The 19,804-nt window shown below is 30.3% G+C and overlaps 1 protein-coding gene across 1 annotated transcript; it reads left to right on the top strand.

Moving 5' to 3' along the window:
- Positions 1–2,827: 2,827 nt before the first annotated feature.
- Positions 2,828–17,424, top strand: HELRODRAFT_120145 (hypothetical protein; the record flags this gene model as incomplete). The annotated part of the gene is made up of 5 exons (XM_009033424.1): positions 2,828–2,938; positions 8,569–8,685; positions 14,838–15,055; positions 16,963–17,058; positions 17,163–17,424. Coding segments are annotated over 5 exons (804 nt in total), but the record flags the coding sequence as incomplete, so codon positions are not given.
- Positions 17,425–19,804: the final 2,380 nt, after the last annotated feature.

The raw sequence follows: 19,804 nt of genomic DNA, 5'->3' as shown, positions 1-19,804 counted from the left end.
CTAAAATGCTCGTCAAAAGATTTGTAATAATATAATAATGTTGTTGTTGGTGTTGTTGATGTTGTTGTTGAAGTTGTCACTATTGGTATGATTGTTGTTTACATCATCGATATTGTTGGTGATAACATTGTTATAATTATTGCTGTTGTCGTAATTGTTGTAGTTATAATTATAATGATTGTTGTTTTTATTTAGTAGTCTATTTGAAGGTAGAATGTTGTTAGACTGTACTTGAATGTTCATGGAGGGATTTTTGTTTTGTATAAAGTTTTTTAGTATGGCCGTTCTTAGTTGGTGGAGCGATTTGTCTGGTTAATTCCGATAACGAACGAGACTCTAGCCTGCTAAATAGTCCGCCGATCGTCTTGCGTCGGCGCAGACTTCTTAGAGGGACAAGCGGCGTTTAGTCGCACGAGATTGAGCAATAACAGGTCTGTGATGCCCTTAGATGTTCGGGGCCGCACGCGCGCTACACTGAAGGAATCAGCGTGTCCTCGCTCCTGGTCCGCAAGGACCGGGTAACCCGTTGAACCTCCTTCGTGCTAGGGATCAATATAATATTACGTATATATATGTATTATAATGTTACAATATAATAATAACGTTAACAATAATAATAATGTTTTTAAATATTGTCAAAATAATATTAATAATATGTAGTTAATTAAATAAATTAATTCGCGCTTCTCGGTTGAGCGTTGATATTTACCTTAACAACCATAATATTAAAATTAAAAAAAAAAAAAAATTTTTTAAATCGCGTTTTATATTGTTTATAGTTATTAAATTTACTTTATTGGTTTTCTGTTTTAATTAAATAATTTATATACATTAATAATTACTTGTTCCTTTATATCAAATATTTTACATACCTTATATATAATGCACTGAAGATGAGTTATTTATAACTCGAAACAGCTATTTGCAAATTTATTTAATTAAAATTTAAAAAAAAAATAAAATGTGTAATTTCTCGAAAATTAATAAATTAAAAAGAAATATGAAAAAGTTGAACAATGTTGAAAGTAGTGTTGAATTTTTGAAATGTTGCGTTAACGATAGTCCGTTACCAATATATATATATATATATATATATATATATATATATATATATATATATATATATATGTATATTTATTTATTTTAAAAACTGGGAGACCAGAAGTTGTTACTAACTTTTACGGTCTACAGTACATAAAAAAATATAAATATACATACATATACAAAATATATATACATACATTTACATACTCATACTTATGTTCATGGAGGATACATAACATATAATAAACTCAATGGAGAAAAGTGTATAAATAAAAAGAAATAAACTAAGAAGTCTTTGAAAATGAGTGATGGAATACACATTATAGATTGACTGAGGGAAGAGGTACTCCACACGCAGGACATATTAATCTTCTCAAATAATTATGTATACATATGCATGCATGTAAATAGATTTAAAATATAAATGACTGCTTTAGCTAATACATTTAGCTTAAATTTGGCTAAAGTAATAAAACTGTAGTAATGAAAAACACATTTAGTCAAAAATTATAGAATGATTAGTTAGTCAAAAAAGTCATGCTAATTAACTTAAGAATCTAGATTTAAAAAGGGTTTTTGAACTAATAGACCTAGTGGTTTTAAATGGTTTATTCCAAAACTTCATCATATTAATTGAAGGGCTATTGTAATAAGAATTAGTTTGAAGAGTAGGGATGTTAAAGTGAGAAGAGTGTCGTAAATTTTTAGAAGGAATGAGTAGGAAGGGTTCAAATAAAATATACAAATAAAATTTCTTTAAAGTGATTAAAGAAAAAGAAAAAAGAAAGTCTTGGACTTTATAGTTGTTGATAGTTAGAATCTTAGCTATGACAAAGTAATGGCTTATACTATCAGATTTCCTAACATTGTATAATGTTCTTAAGAAAGATTTTTGGGACTTAATTATTGACTTAATTATTAAAGACAGATGAGAGGTAGGACTATTGCCCTAAAGTGAGACACAGTGAGTTAGGTAAGGATAGATAATTTACGCAGTTCACTGATTAGTAACGCACTATATCAATGAAAATCAATAATCTTTAAGAATCAGTAGACAACTAGACATAATAGCAAAACTTTATAGATTATTATTGACTAAAATAGAGTTCGTCCAAGTCTACGGGTTAAATCCTTAATACCTCTTTGCTTACGACATTCTCAACTAAGTCTTCATCGAACAGTTTTTGTCATCATCACCATCATAGACATCATCAACAACAACCACAACAACGATTTAGCATTGTAACAGTGTACTACTTTTTTTTTATAAAAAATAAACAAGATTGAACAGATGACAAAGGCTTATTGAGTGTTAATATATTTGCTACTAAGTTGTCCACCCCGTTAGAGGATCATTCATATTTCTGTTTAGTGATTTTTAGCAGTATGTGAGGTGTTAATTGTAAAACGATAATTAACCATAAATTATAAAAAGTTGGGATAGATGTTTTATTGAATTGAAAATTATAATATTCTTGAAAATAACAGACAGCCTACATAAAATATACTTTGATTTTATATCAAAAATAATATGTTTTTTGATGTTTATTATAATTTATTTATTTTCACAAAAGGAATATCTTTTCGTTATGTTGAATATGTATAATATAGCGATAATATAATTGAATAGTTATAATACTTAACATTATTTTCGTTTCTAATCAATCAAGTTTTTATAAAAAAATTCCAAGTAATGCTAACTATAAATAATTTTTAAATTAATTCACTAAATCAAACCTTTGATTTTTAAAGAATCAGTAAAATGCTTTTTCAAACTTCATGACAGGGTGGTTTTGCTAAATGCTATGAGATGAAAGACATCAAAACATCCAAAGTGTATGCCGGTAAAATTATTCTAAAAAGTACCTTGACGAAAGGCAATCAAATAGAAAAGGTGAATTGCAATTAAGCCCTAATTTTCCCTATATTTTACACTCAGAACATTACAAAAAAAGAAAGTGTGAACCACTAACTTTTTCTCTATATTAATTTTTTAATTTTTTATTCACTTATTTGTGTTATTTCTATGTCCACACTTTTGTTTTTCATAACACACTTAGATGGGGGAACACAATTTTTTGCATAATAATAAGAATAATAATAGTACGGCAATTTATAAAGCGCCAGTTGCCAGAGGCGCCCTTATTAACAGTACTGTCAGACTTTCTTATAGCGAACTTCTGTACGACAAAAATCTCTATATAACAAATTTTTTATGTTTTTTGAAATTTTACATACAGAACTGTTTCCATAGAACGAAAATATTTCTCTATAACGAACAAAATTTATAAATGTTAAAAGTAATATACGACAAGCAAACATTCTATGAATTGATATTAACGGTGTTATTGTACTTCTTCAATATCTTAGAATCATATTTATTGTTTTTTGTTGAAGTATTTTAGTAATTTTGTGAATTCTATCCCAATTAATTTTAATGAATCATTGTTGCATAGAACTAAGAACAAATTTCATTTTTAAAATTATATTTTTTACAATTGTACCATGTATTCTGTTATCAAAATAAATGATTAGGTGTTGTTTTTAGGCAATATAGAATTTTTTCCTAAAACCATCAAATTCGTTATAAAGAAGTCTGACTGGTTCCTTGAAACATTTTTCTTTTAAATTTATTTAATACTACCTAGTGCTAGCACAAACAAAGGGCAACTTAAGCCATTGTTTTTTTTGTTTTTATTTATAGTATATATATATATATATATATATATATATATATATATATATATATATTATCAAAAAATTTATTTAGCGCTAGTAGTTAAAATTCAAAAGCGCCATCAAAATATAAAATAACACAAAATTAAACATAAGATTAAACATGTCCTCACTAAAATAAAGTTTAACGTGTAAATAATTGTCTGGCTGCAAAAAACTGTAACAATTCAACACAATTAAAAAAAAACACTATAGAACAATTCAAAAATTAAGATATTACTGTAAAGAAAACAAAAATGTTTTGAGTTTCTTTCTGAAGCCTGTTATGGTCAACCCAATGTCTCTGAGCGAAGCCGGCAGACCATTCCAGATAGTCGGTCCTGAAACAGCAAAAGCTTCGTGAACCAATACACAAATTTGTAGCAGGAACTATCAACCGATTCATATCAAATGATCTTAGATAAATTCCGGTCGGACGTGCAAATCACTGTTGATCCTATCTTGCAGATACTTTGGAGCACTACCTCTGAGTACCTTATACATCAAAATAAAAATTTTGTAAATTATTCTCTTATCAACAGTTAGCCAGTGCAAATTTCTAAGTATAGGTGTCACATGATCATCCCATCGACCGCCAACCACAACCCTAGCCGCACGATTTTGCAAAGACTGCAATACACGGATGGACTTGTCCGGCAATCCATAATACAAACTGTTGCAGTAATCAACTCTCGGGTGAACAAATGAATGAACCAGCGTCTGAAGCGTAGAGACGTTCAATGATCCACGAATTTGTTTCAATCTTCTAATCTGATAAATGCAATCTCTTGAAACCCTTTTGATATGGTGCTTCATTGTTAGATTTGAATCAAAAATCACACCCAGATTAGTCGCATTGTTACAAAATAAAATTGTCTCTTCATCAACTGTGATCGAGTCTATCTTCAATTTTGACAACTGCTTCCATGTTCCCACCGGCAAAAGTTTAGTTTTATTTTGGTTTAATTTCAAGCCATTTTGCGACATCCATAAATCAACAGCTGACAAGCAATCTACAAATTTTTTCATTTCCAACGAAAATGAATCTATTGTACTATTAGCTATTATTTGAATATCGTCCGCAAAAGCGTGACTTTTCAACCCAAATAATTCAACTACGTTAAATACCTCTGACGTATAGAGCAGAAACAACAACTGGCCAAGAACCGACCCCTGTGACACACCAAAGACAGCCCCACTGACGTCAGACATCTTACCTCCAAATGATACTTGCTGAGATCTACCAACCAAATAAGATTTCATCCATTCTAACACTCCATCAGAAAAACCAAAACCATATTGCAATCTATCTAAAAGAATCCTGTGATCAATACAATCGAACGCCGCACTTATATCTAGGAAAGCCAGGAGTGATATCTTTTGTACATCCATTGCTGAACAGAGATCTGAAAAAACCTGCAACAGCACCGTCTCTGTAGAATGGCACTGTCTAAAGCCAGACTGATGAACAGGCAACAAATTGTTACTCTTCAAGTGATCCAGTATCTGTTTAGCAACCAACCGTTCAATAAGCTTAGAGGTAAAACAGAGTTTAGAAACCGGTCTGTAGCTGCTGATTTCACCAGGATCGAGATTATTTTTCTTCAAAAGAGGATGCACAATTGCATGTTTACACCCCACAGGAAATTGACCAGTTTTCAAAGACAGATTAACCAAACTTGTCAAAAAAGGAGCAAACAGATTAACATGTTTCTTTATAATGTCAGTTGGAATAATATCTTGTTGACACGATTTTTCCGTTGATTTCTTAACTACCATTATAATACATCATCAGTAACCTCTGAAAATGAAGTAAAAGTATCTCTGATTACAAACTCTGAACAGATGAGGCCCAGACATTCCAAAATTTTTGCATCCTGCTTCACCTTCAGTAATTTCTCCGCAAAAAATCCAAAGATTGATTAGCAGACAACACATTAGTATCAACATCAATATCTTCATTTTTACTCCTGCAAAGAATTCTATCAATCACCCTCCATAGGTTTTTTGGATTACCCTTGTTTTAATCAACAATTCCGATCCAGTACAATTGGCGTTTACTAGCAAAAAGATTATATTGCTCTTTTAGGGCAGATTTCCATTCCTCACGATGAGTGGTTTTCAAACTTTTTCTAAACACTCTTTCTTTTCTTCTACAAACATGCTTCATTCGAATACATTCATCATCAAACCATGGTGCTACCCGATCCCGTATAGCCAAAACAGTGCGGAATGGAGCAATTAAATCAGCAATTTTTATTGGCTCATCAACGAAAAGTTGGAATTCTGTATCAGCATTGTCGCTTGTACACGGCCTTGAAATTGGAGATTTAAGAAACACATCAATGAACTCATCATCTTTCATTCGACTCCATGATCTGAACGTCCTCCACTTACGGCGAGTGCAAGTACGGGTACTTGACAGACTTACCTAAACCAGACCATGATCTGAATATACCCCATTGGAAAGACCACACAGTCCAGTACCGGCCAATTTGCCGAGGTGACCACTAAGTCCAGCGTACCTCCCAGAGAATGAGTAGGCTCACCAACATGATTCATTAAATGATAATTTTCAAAAATTTCCCTTAGGGCTACAGCATGAAGATCATTATCCCTTTCTATATGAATGTTAAAGTCACCGGTCAATACAATTCTAGAACTGAATACAGTTACATTGTCCAAGATTAGTATTAATTCACTGAAAAATAACGCCGACAATTGCGCAGAACCTGGTCTGTATATGGCAAGTATTATAAAATCTTGACTCTCGTGGATCAATCTGACTGCCAAAACCTCAAACGTCGTAACCACAGGCATTTCCATCTTTTTGTATCTAAAAATCGGACCAAAAAAAATTAAGCCTCCATGAGAAGGATCATTGACTCTCACGGCATTCAAAAATCGATCACCGGGAGGCATAGATAATTCCACAGAAAGGTTTTCAGATGATTCATGCCACGTCTCCGTCACCACAAATATGTCCAAGCCTCCGGCAATCAAACCGTATATTACGTTAAACTTCCTTTCTATCGACCTGATATTTAATAAACCCAATTTCACTTTAATTACATTAACAACATTACAACCCATTACAACAAGTATGCTAGTATTGTAAATAGTGACAAAGAAGAATATGATGCTATTGATTAAAAAAAGGAGACAAAAGAAGATGACCAGCCAATAAAAGAAACCTGACACCTAATTTCCATCTAAGTTCACTTTGACAAAGTCAATCTCCGTCTAAGTTCATTTTGACAAAGTCAATATTTCTCTATATAAACAGCAGATAAAACTAGCATTTTAAATAGTGACAAAGAAGAATATGATGCTATCGATAAAAAAAGGAGACCAAAGAAGATGACCTTATTTGCAGTATGAATTCGGAAAATAAGTTTATTTTGAATTTTAATAAACTAAACGTTCACCAAAAAACTTTAGTGAGAAAAATTGAAAAAACGAACTACAAACATATTAACGCCAAACATTCGTTTCCATCTAAGTTCACTTTGACAAAGTCAATCTCCATCTAAGTTCATTTTGACAAAGTCAATATTTCCCTATATAAACAGCAGAAAGCACTGATGATGATTCATTTGGAATCGAAATATGGTCTTATTTGCGGCATGAATTCGGAAAATAAGTTTATTTTAAATTTTAATAAACTAAACGTTCACCAAAAAACTTTAGTGAGAAAAATTGAAAAAACGCCAAACATTCAGTAGAATTTATAGAATATTGTAAAAATTATGGTCTATTACCAACATATATCAACATATATATATATATATATATATATATGCAAATTTCATTGAAATTGTTTGCCCATTTTGCATTAATTAACTTCTTTATAATACATTCAACGAGGCGGTATTGTTTGAGTTCATATTTATCTAAAACTGGAATAAAGCTAACAGCGCTGTTTCGGCGTAATGCCATCTTCAGAGCCTAAATATTGTTTAAACATATAATTTAATTAAAATAAATGTCTAATGTAAAATGTGAAAATATAGAAAATAAAATATGTATTAAATTGTGAAATAAATTAACCTTGTTGTAAATATCATAATAACTAAAGTTTATGTAGATTATATAAATAAAATAATGTAATTTAAATAAAATGTTTAGTAAAATAATTAAAATATAGAAATTTTATAAAAGTTTTAACATGGTTGAAAAACGTTAGTGAAAACTAATTGCGAATGACATGTGCGCCAGATATATAATATTGCTGTGTATGCGTTGTGAATACAACTATTGCGGTTGAATATGTGTGATACGAGTTTCCACATCAGACCTACGGATACATAGTTAAATATAAATACATATATATACATGCAAGATACATATCGATGTATAGATCAAATATTAAGTATCACATAATACATCCACCGACGCAATGACGGTTGTCGGATGACGCTGGGTCACAAACTATATATATATATATATATATATATATATATATATATATATATATATATATATATATATACTGTGCCTCTACTCTACTTTGTTGATTCCTTATTTGTTTAAAGTGAATAATTAGTTTTACAATCTACAACATCGTAAAATATAACACTTACGTGAACAATTTGAACACCGAAGATGGTATAGGAATACCGAAAAAAGTGGCAAACGGCTTAAGTAAAAGTAGCAGGTGTAACTTTTAAATTCTGCATTAACAACATTATCCAATATTTTTAACGTTATCATCATTTTAAAATTGTTATTTTTTTTTTCAAACATATCTTATTGACTACTTTCGTTGAACGTTAAAAACTTTAATAACGACTAAACACTTTTTTAAAGATTTTAAGAGAAGTAGAACTACATTCGTGTCTCAACCATAAAAATGTGGTCGGTTTTCATAGTTTTTTTGAGGATTCTACATCAGTTTACATGGTTCTAGAAATGTGTAGCAGAAAGGTTTGGTTTTTCTAATTAATAAATTCCATTATTTTAAAAATTTAAATTTCTGCATTAATTTGATCGAAATTTCTTTACCATCTTTTTTTTAAATAAACGTTAATTAAATTATTTTTTTGTTGTGTTATGAATTTTTTGAAATAATGCAGAACGCTATATTATTCTGACTTTGTTGTTGTGTCACTAAAGGCCTGCAACTTTCGTTTAACTGTTTTGGATTCCAGAACAATAAATGCTAATAATGACTTTTTTTGGCCATCATATCTGTTAAAACGATAAAGAATTGTTTGATAGGCGTGAATCGCCTTCTGTTTTTGAAACAGTTTGTTTTCATCCTAAATGGAATTTTTTATAAATTTTGCCTTTTTTATTATTTACTATTTTATTGACCCTCGGCTTCAATTGGCTTCAACCGAATAGTGGATCACTTATTTGGCTAATAAACATATCTCCACTGTACGAGCTTATTTCTGGGGATAGTGAATGACTAAATGTTTATATTACTTTTGGCATTCAAATAATCTTTTAAACAAGTTTTTATTGGAAGCACTTGTGTTTATCTATAGATAAACACAGGCAGGATATTTTTTTATACATATTATGATGAATTCGATTAAAGTTATCAGATTGTTGCATTTTTTCATTAAGTTTTCCAGCTTTCCCATCAACTGTTTATGCTTATAATCCAAATTGTGAATTCAATTTCCAAAAATTATTTTTTAAATTAATTTATTTGCCGACGTTATCAAGGTAATGTTCACCTAAATTTGTTGTTTAATTCTTTTAAATTTATTGTTGATTAGCGACTGGGACGATGCTACAATGGCCAATGGCTCGACTCACGTGGGATACAATATTCCTTATCTATCTGGGCATATACTATATCCTTTCAGACATGAGTTTGCGTTAGTTCCTTTCACGTACACTTATGTGTCGAGTTTTTGACTTTAATATTGAGGTAGTTGAGGATGTTGTCTTCTGCGTCCTCAACTGTGAAGTTTTGTATTGAGTTATTTGTGAGGAGGTTCTTGATAATGATGATATTGTGTTCACTTTCTGCTAAAATAAAATATCGTCTATGTACCGTTGTTTTGTCAAATACCTTTTTTTCTACACAACAAGGATAAAAATTGGCATATGAAACCTGTTTGGACCTTCCATTGCTATTCCATTTACTTTTTCATACAATTTGCTATTTCGGCCGAAAAATTGACATTCCTTTGTACTAATCTCCAGTAGTTGTTTAAGGTTTATCCGGATATTGTTGTTGTTGTCATAAATTCTGTCAAAAATTAATTTGGTAGTTTCGTCGGCTGAACTGGACTTTAATCAGCGACTCTATCCAAACATTTTATTACAACTTTTGTCTGACTGTTATTTAGCATTATTCTTAGTAATCAAATTTGGTTCCGGAGGTGGCAATTTAGACGAAACCCTGCTTTAAACCGACCAGAATTTGTGGATAATTTGAATAAATAAAAGTATAAACAATTACGTCTTGTTGAATCTGGTGTTAAAATACTTTTGAACTCACCATGGGCATTTAATTTTAACGACATATGCATGAAAGAAAGCCTCGTTCCAAATCCTCTTTTTCTTTCTTTCTCTCCTTCTCTCTCTCTCTCTCTATATATATATATATATATATATTATTTTATTATTATTATAATCTAATCTTTGGAAAATTGCGGAAGGAATAATTGTCGAGGTTAAAAGCGATAAAAAATACTTAATTGGTACGTTATTGTGTTATATTTGGTATGTTCGAAACCAGATAAATGAAACGGAAATGAAAACTTCTCTTTGCGAATTTTTTGAAGTTGACGATGTAAAAAAAGTGCAAAGTTTTTGCATCATGAAGCCAGCACATTATCGCTCAGTCTGCCGGAGTTTTCCGAAGACGTTGGCAAGAATAAAATGTGGGACGAATTTCTTAGTATATGTCGGTTAATTTTTGAAACTAAAGTCGAAGACAAATTTCTCTGTTTTCTTGCTGATGACTTGTGGAAAGTTACTAATTGTGACAATAGATTCGAGAAATTGTCAGCTGAACAGGTGAGGTTGCAAAAAAGTGTTATTCAAAATAGTCCGGCCGTCCTGAAATTTCTTGAAGAGCATGGCAATATACTGAGTGATGTCCAAAAAAAGGTGAACAGTATCGTGTGCAGTGATGTATGCTCTGACGGAGATTCAGATGCTAAGACATCAGTCGCTAAAAATTTGTCTGACATTGCTGAAGAAGGTAACAATGATGATGGAAATTTTATAACAGTCAGACGCAAGAAAAGAAGAAACATTTTACTATCAACTAATGCAAGTCCATATTGTCATGCAATATCAAAGACCACTGTTGAACCTCATAGGCCTACGCAATATAAAGTATAAAATTTTATCACATTGGTAATGTTTCAAAGACTTGTGCATCCAATGTTGTTGACCACCTTGAGTCAATTGATGTTAAAGTTTTGTCTTGCTACCCTGTATTCAAGAGGAGAGATGACAAAATAAAACTTGATGAAACCCACACTTCTACGTCATTCCGGTTGTGTGTAAATGAGAAGTATGCGGAAATAGTTGAAAAATCAATTTCTTGGCCTGATTATGTTCAGGTTAGGAATTGGGTTTTCAATAACAACAGCAAAAGTGGCAGCACCAGAAATGCCGATGTCAATATCAGGACATGTTTTGATGTGAAACGATGATATGGAACTAGTGCCATATTTTATTTGCAAACTTTAAATTTATTATTTGTTAATTTGACTTAATTTTTTTTTCATTTACCCGCTTTTTTATATTATGCAAGTATACATTGTATATTCGTTTAATGTACATTGTGGATAAACTGTTGACTTTTGACAATCATTTCTTTAATTTATTGTTACTGGATTTTGAGAGTGCCTGTGAGATTTCATTTAATAGGCGCTATACAAATGCATTAAATAATAATAATTAAATAATATATATATATATATATGTATATATGTAATGTATATATATATATATATATATATATATATATATATATATGCTTATGTATATTATGTTTTTGTTTATAGATGCTTAAACGGATTGGTTCCGCAATATCTGTCCGAAATGTTGATTGACAGATCATCGATTTCTTTAAAAACTGGCCTACGATCAGATCGGGGAAATTTGTTAGGGGTCCCGGTTACTAAATTAAAGATTGCATCACGTAGTTTTGCAGTTTATGTACCAAGGCATTGGAATGAATTTCCATATTTTTTGCGCCGGTCTGGTCTGACACTTCCCCAGTTCAAAAGTCAATTGAAAACATCTTTTTTTCTTGTAGAAAATTGCCATAGTTGTAAAGCGCCTATGAGAATGTTTTTAATAGGCGCTATATAAATGATCATATAATAATAATAATAATATATACTAGATGACTGCTCTTCATTATCGATTCTGGTTTAGTATTGCAATTATTTTTAAGAACAAGTGATAACAGTCATCTAGTATATATATATATATATATATATATATATATATATATATATATATATATATATATGTGTGTGTGTGTGTGTGTGTGTGTGTGTGTGTGTGTGTGTGTGTGTGACAAACCCTCATCCCTTGTTCTTAAAAATAATTGCAATGCTAAACCAGAATCGAAAATGAAGAGCAGTCATCTAGTATATTCTTTTGATTGTAAAATCGGTGATTGTAGGCACCGAAACAGAGAATATTTCGGATTTGCTATTATGACTTCATCAAGAAGGTTAACAATGCATACACAAAATGGTGCAATAAAAAGTCATCTAATAAATTTATACCAAATAAAAATAACAAGGGAAATATTAAACTCAAATACCAAAGTTTTATTTTACATCCATAATATAAGCAGTTTGAGAATGGCAGAGAATAGAAAATAGAAATCCTGTAATAAGCATCAAACAACAGGCTGTAACGATCCTATCAACAAAGAAATTATTGACACAAATTACTCAAACTCAGAGTTCCTTTGTTTTGGTGATCAATATTATTTTTTCCGCAAAGTCATAGGCAACAACTTTCATACATTTTGCAGTCATTCCATAAAACATTGAATCCAATATTTTATGTTTTATGAGTTCTTATTCCGTCTCATCATTAAAAGTTTTTTTAATTCTTCTAAAGTTTTCAGGAACAACATTTATTTTAAGCCGTTTCGCTGCATTCTAATTATAGAAGCTATTTTTATTTACTATTCTTCTTGTAGAAGGTTTCTTGCTCAGTCCATCGTGGCTGAATCTACATTTTTCGATCATTTTTGCGATGTCTCTACATACTATAGAACAATAACAATGTTTCAATATTAAATATATATATTATATATATATATATATTATATATATAAAAAGGGTCCAATCCATAAAAAGGGTCCAACCAATTACCCCAGCAATTATAGACCAATATCACTTACCTGCTCATCTTGTCGAGTTATGGAAAAAATAGTCAAGAATAATATAATATCTTATTTGTTAAATAACAATTTAATATTCAAATTTCAGCACGGTTTTTTGCCTGCCAGATCAACATCTACTAACCTCCTCAGATTTCTAAGCGATCTGTTATTAATTCGCCAAAGAAAGGAAAGATGCGACAGTCTATCTCGACTTTCAAAAGGCCTTCGACTCAGTCTCGCACACAAAGCTAATCTGTAAGCTAAAAGCGTATGGCATTGGCGGAAATTTGCTCGGATGGTTAACAGATTTTCTATATAACCGTTCACAGTTAGTCAAGATTCAAAATAAACTGTCCAGTCCAGTTGCAATAACAAGTGGGGTACCCCAAGGCAGCGTTTTGGGACCCACCTGTTTCTCATCTTCATCAATGATATTGAAGACTGCCTTTCATCTCAACATGTCTCTATGCTGCTCTTTGTTGATGATATCAAATTGTATGCCGGTTCATCAAATTCATTCCAACGGCAACAGGTCCTTAACGATATTATCGCATGGAGCATCAGATGACAACTACCGCTTTCTCCTAACAAATGTTCTCTTTGCTCATTTCTACCATGTTCAAAAAACGTTACTGCCATCAATCAGTATGTGATTGATAATCACATTCTGACACCTGTCGAATATTTTAAAGATCTAGGTGTAATAATTGATAATAAACTAAGTTTTAAACATCATATTAACAACATTGCGCATAGATCTTCTACCCGTGCTCGTCTTATTATTAAATGCTTTACATCCAAGGATAAAGATTTGCTCAACAAGGCTTTTTGCACTTATGTCCGTCCTCTACTGGAATATTGCTCAACTGTTTGGTGTCCTCACTATAAATATCAAATTATTAATGTCGAAAAAGTTCAAAGAAGATTCATTTCTTGACAAAGATTTGATAGTTGCTGTTGCTGCCGTTGTTTATTGCCCATTCACTAATTAAATGAAATATTAATTTTTAATTGGTCTTCCATGCTGTGAACCAAGTGAATTTAATTGTGTTTAATCTCGCAAAGCGGGTTATTTATATATACGAAAGGTGGTATATAAAGTAATATGTGAAGTATTACTAAAGGCCACTGATCCTGTTTTGTTTTTGTTTTTATTTATTAACTTTTATACATTTTTCGTTTTTTATTTCATTCCATTATATTTTGATACCAGTATTTTGTTTTTCCATTACCATTTTACGTCTTTTCTGTCAGTTTCATTCATTTTCTATAATTTATGTTATTCTTATATTGCTTTTTATTATATTTATACCATTGCATCTGTTACTTAAAACTTTTAAAGAATAAAAACATTTTTATTCTAACGCTCATCAGATGCAATTATAAATTAATATTATAATGCCATTAATAAATGGTTGGCTTTCTCACGTGTTTTCGTAAGTCGTAAGTGTATCGTTGATAATAATTTTGAAACAACTGGAATAATTATCTTTTCCTGTTATTTACCTTTAACTGTATAGAAAAGTATATTAGTAATTCTTGAATTTCTTTCGCTCGGTTTTTTTACTGATAGCATTTTAGTCTGTTGTTTGTATTAAATGTTTTTATTTATTTTATGTCAATATTGATAGTGTCATAGTTTTTGAAATAGATTTTTTTATTCAACAAACTTTTTTAATCGATCAAAGTTTGCTTTGCCTACAATTTTACAAAAATTTTTAATTAAAAAATTTTTGTTACCTTTTCACAGTCACTTGTTCACGTTTTAAAAAGAAGAAAATCTCTCACAGAACCAGAAGTTAGATATTATATGCACCATCTTACCAATGGGGTAAAATATATCCACAATCAGAAAATAATTCATAGGGATTTAAAATTAGGCAACATGCTCCTGAATTCATCCATGCACTTAAAAATTGCTGATTTTGGATTGGCAACTAAAATTGAATTTGAAGGAGAAAAAAAAATGTTAGTTTTTTTTTCAATTCTTCAGCAGTCTTAAAACAAAATTTGGCGCAAAATAAATTTGTTTACCTTAAAAATATTGCTAATGTTAGGCCATATATTTATTTAGCTTATTAATATTTATATTTTTATGTTAATTTTTTATATTTTTTGTGTTTCATGTTTTTATAAGTTTTTGAGATCAGATTTTGGACCATGTTTTTAATGTTTGATATTTTTCCGACCTATTTTACATTCCTTTAGCACTTGATGTGATTTACACATGAACACAACATTTGACTCTTTGGGCCTCTGTAGCTACTGTTTCAAAATGAGTGCTTGGTCAACGTGCGAGCCTCGACAGAGCTTAGACAACTGTGTAAACTGTTTTGTTGACCAAGCATTGCGAAATCTAACGTGTGAGCTAGCAGCTGCGTTGCTAATACCAGCTGTGTTTCAAACTTTTCCCAACTCTTGCATAGTGTTTTAAGCAGGTGTTTCCAAAATTTGATTAAATAGTGGCATAGTAACAATTGAATTTTGTTTACGTATGTATTATTAACAATTTGAGACAGCGCAAATTTTCTTAAACCTTAGTATTTTCGTTTTTTATATATCGGTCAAAACATTGTCCCACAACGTGAAAACTAAAAGGAATAACTGGATTGTAAATAACGATCATTTTTTATTTTATTCAAAATAATTTTGGAAAAAAACTAATTGTTAGCTGTTAATTATAAATTATATTAAAAATTACGATTTGTTATATTAACGGTTGTCTTAATAAATCATCCAAGGATATAGGTTTCTTTTTACACCTGTAAAAATTATGTTCATTTCTTTTAATTTATATATTGTATTTATTATTAAAAAAGAATTTTAGGTAAAATAATTAAAATATTACGTAGTCTGACCTCTTATAACGAAATCTATACAACGAAAATCTCTAAATAGCGATTTTTTGTGCCCCTTAGGATTTTATGTTAATCAATCTTCGTTTAGCGTCCAGAGACCCAACTCTCCGTAGGATTTTATATATAAAATTGTTTCTACAGAACGAAAATAATTTCGCTAACACGAACAAAATTTATAAAGGTTAACTGAAATATGCGGCCAGCAAACTCAGCAAACATTAATTGATATGAGTGGTTTTTTTGTTCTACTCTAATTTCCCTAAAACCATATTTATTTTTTCTTGTTCTAGTATTTTTTAAAAAATAATTGTTTATTATAGCAAACTGTAAGTTACATTTTTGCATTACTTTTTTACGTATAATGTAAGTACCACATTCATACATAAAACATTAAGTTATTTTTCATATTTTTTATATTTTTTGCATTCTTGCTGTATTTGGATATTTATGATTTATAATTCAGATTTTTTTTCTATATTTTCTAGCCCTCTGACTTTATCACTATTTTTGTAACTCTCTAATAACGGGCGGCGTGTAATAGCCTAATGACTAAAGTTGCCAGGTCCCGCTTTCACTGACTGGTTTTGAATACGTCCTCTTCTATCTGTATAATCGAAAAGTGTGACCTGTAATGAACATTCATGTGTGCATTACCATTTTAATATTATTGTTTGAAAGTTAACTTTTAAATGAACCCAAGAAACAGTTTTATGTTGAGGAATAGAAAAAAATTTTTATAAGTTGCTTGCTGAAAATATTAAGGTTATAAGCAGGGGGATAAAAGAAACTTACTTTTAGCAATAAGAAAATTATTTAAAATATGAGAAGATAGATTAAAAATGAAAGACATAAAAGTGAGTTTTCGTGTGAGAGTTTTGAGAAAAGTCATGAAGAAGAGGGATTCAGATACGGCTCATCATAATTAGATGATACTTCGCGGTTAATTTAAAAAAATTTCAAACTTTATATTTTTCTTGAGCTACATTTATTGCATTTATTTTATTTTTATTCCTAAAGGACTGTTTGTGGAACTCCAAATTACATAGCTCCTGAAGTTCTCCAAAAAGTTGGCCATAGTTATGAAGCCGATATTTGGGCTATGGGATGTGTAATGTAAGACAATCTTTTTTCAACTGTACTAATGTAAAATAAGTAAATTACCATGTTTCAACTACTATTTTGATCGTTGATATAATTTTTTAATATTGATAAAACAGGTACGCATTATTATGCGGAAGACCGCCGTTTGAAACTTCTTCATTAAAAGAAACATATTTAAGAATAGTAACAAATAAGTTTTCTATACCGCCTCACATTTCTATGACAGCCAGAAATCTTATCAAGCGCCTGTTATCTGAAGCCTCAAATAGACCAGCATTGGAAAAGATCTCTAACGATAATTTTTTTTTTGATGGTTTCTTCCCTGAAGAATTATCTCCAGCCACTTGCGATAGTCCGCCGAAATTTCCTCTTCTGTCAATTACAAATCGAATTACTAATAGTCAATTTACCACCGGTAATAATAACTACGCTAAAAAAGAGTGTGCAGATGGAAAAATGCTATTAAAAAATAACGCAAACAACGTTTGTAAAAAAATTTACCAAACCACATGCAATAAAGCTGTCTACCCAGTTGATAACCGAAAAAATTTGCGTGAAAATATCGATAATAATCTTGCAAAGATAAAAGGATCCAAAAAATCGGCTTCTCAGGTTAGGCAATAAATATTTAAATGCTACTGACTGCAGTAAATTTTTAAAAATACTTCATTAATCTATATTTTCTATTATTGTGTAAATTATAAGGAAATAAAACACAACACGACGTTGGGGGGCATTCCGAATAAAATACTTCAAATTATATTAAAAATGTAGTTATAAAATATTTATCTAAAAGAAATTCCAAATAAAGAAAGAACATAATAATAAATAAAATCAAATAAAACAACATGAAATAATAAAACAATATGAATTACCAACCTAAAAAAGAAAAATTTTAATTCCAGGTAAGGATACCAAGATAATAACATGCAATAATAAAACTGACCACGTATCAAGATAAACGATAGTAAAAAGTCACGCTATAAGCAAAGAATAGAAATTCGGCAAATCTTAAACATAGATATAATATAACATACAATAATATAATATATAATTTACGTATCCATCCTTCAAGTCACTTTTTGAGGTACATAAAGTGACAATTTATTAATGTGAAAAAAGTTTGATTCCTTATTCTTTCCACAGACGACGGTGACATCTTTCTAAGAATTTTAAACAGGCCATCCTTATTTTGTCCATTTTACTTCGATTGAGTTTACTCCCATTCTGGACGTAGACCTGATTGCCCACTTTGAATTTGTATTCTTGACGATTTTTGTCAACTCTCCTCTTGTTTATTTCAAAATTTTGCATCAAATTCTTACAGGCCTGTGTTCTACCTGCAACTAAGTCGTTTTCTGGTAAGATATCTGGGGTGATAGTTGACTTTATGCCATATAATAAGTATTCCGGTTCAAAATTTGTGGAATTATGAATTGTACGATTGTGTTCTTTGTCACATTTGTCTGCAATGACGGACCATGCCTGTTTTACTCCACTGTTAAGTTTACATCTTATTCTTTTTACAAGTGTTTGGTTTACATATAAAAACCACTTGAATTTTCATCTTGTTGAGATACAGCCTATGTTCTTTGGAATTAATTCCAGTGTACTGGTCGTCTATAAGTTTTTTAATATTATTTTTCTTAGCAATCGGGCCAATTAACTTTATGAAATCTGCTGCACATTGACTTTTTGTAGTGGAGATCCAAGCATATCTACTAAAATAGTCCACTAAAATATGCATATATTTCTTTGGTGATCTATTACTAGCAAACCATCAACTGTACCAAAGGGCATAATTTGAAATATTTCTGTTGCGGGTCCTAATTTTGACATTAATCCTAAGATTTTATTTCTTCTGGTTTTGTTCTATAAACATATAGTGATTCTTCAATTAATTGATCAAAGTTTTTGAAATAATAGAATGGTTTTTTTTCTTTCTTAATTTTCCAGCTGCAATATGTCAATAATATTCATGCACCTTTTTTTATTATTCATGAGCTAAATTTATTAGAAGTAAATATCCTCTATTTGTCCTTCAATTTTTTGTAAATAATACTATGGCGTTTTCGGTCTTGTTGGCGGTTTTTAATTCAGCCATGTTATCATTTGAAGAATTTTAGGTCTTTCAATTAAATTAACAAGATGGACTGCATCATCATTTTAAAAATATTCCAATACTGATGATCGAGAAAGTAAATCAGCCATTATATTTTATTTTCTTTTTTAAATTCTTTTTTTGATATTTTTCTTGAAAAGTATGTGACAAGATGTAATATACCATCAGAATGTATTAATAGTTATTTCAAAGTAGCTCTCATTCCTTTATAACTGACATCGGTTTCAATGTAAATGTCTTGGCTTGATTGTAAATGGCTAAAATTGGTTGAAAACATAAATGTTCTTTTATCCAGTTATAACAATCTTTACAGTCTTAAGACCAATGAAACTTAACTTTTTTTCTCAAAAGTCTATGCAGTGGTTAAAATTTTGTAGTACTATTTTCAATATATTTCAAGTAGAAATTAATAGATCCTAGTACCCTCCTAACTCCTGTTTTATCTGGTTTTATCTGTGGTTTCTTAAGATTCTTGATGGCGATTAAATTTTCTTGAGCTGGTGCTACTTTATTATTTTTTTTAATAAAATGTCCAAGATATTTAACGGTTTTAGCAGCAAACTTAAATTTTTCTAATTTTAATTTAAAACCTTTTTCAGCGATAACGTGCAAAAACTTTTCAATATGATGAATGTG

This window comes from Helobdella robusta (assembly GCF_000326865.2).
Source record: "Helobdella robusta unplaced genomic scaffold HELROscaffold_91, whole genome shotgun sequence".
NCBI classification, from domain to species: Eukaryota; Metazoa; Annelida; class Clitellata; order Rhynchobdellida; family Glossiphoniidae; genus Helobdella; species Helobdella robusta.
This window is presented reverse-complemented; position numbering and strand designations above follow the sequence as displayed.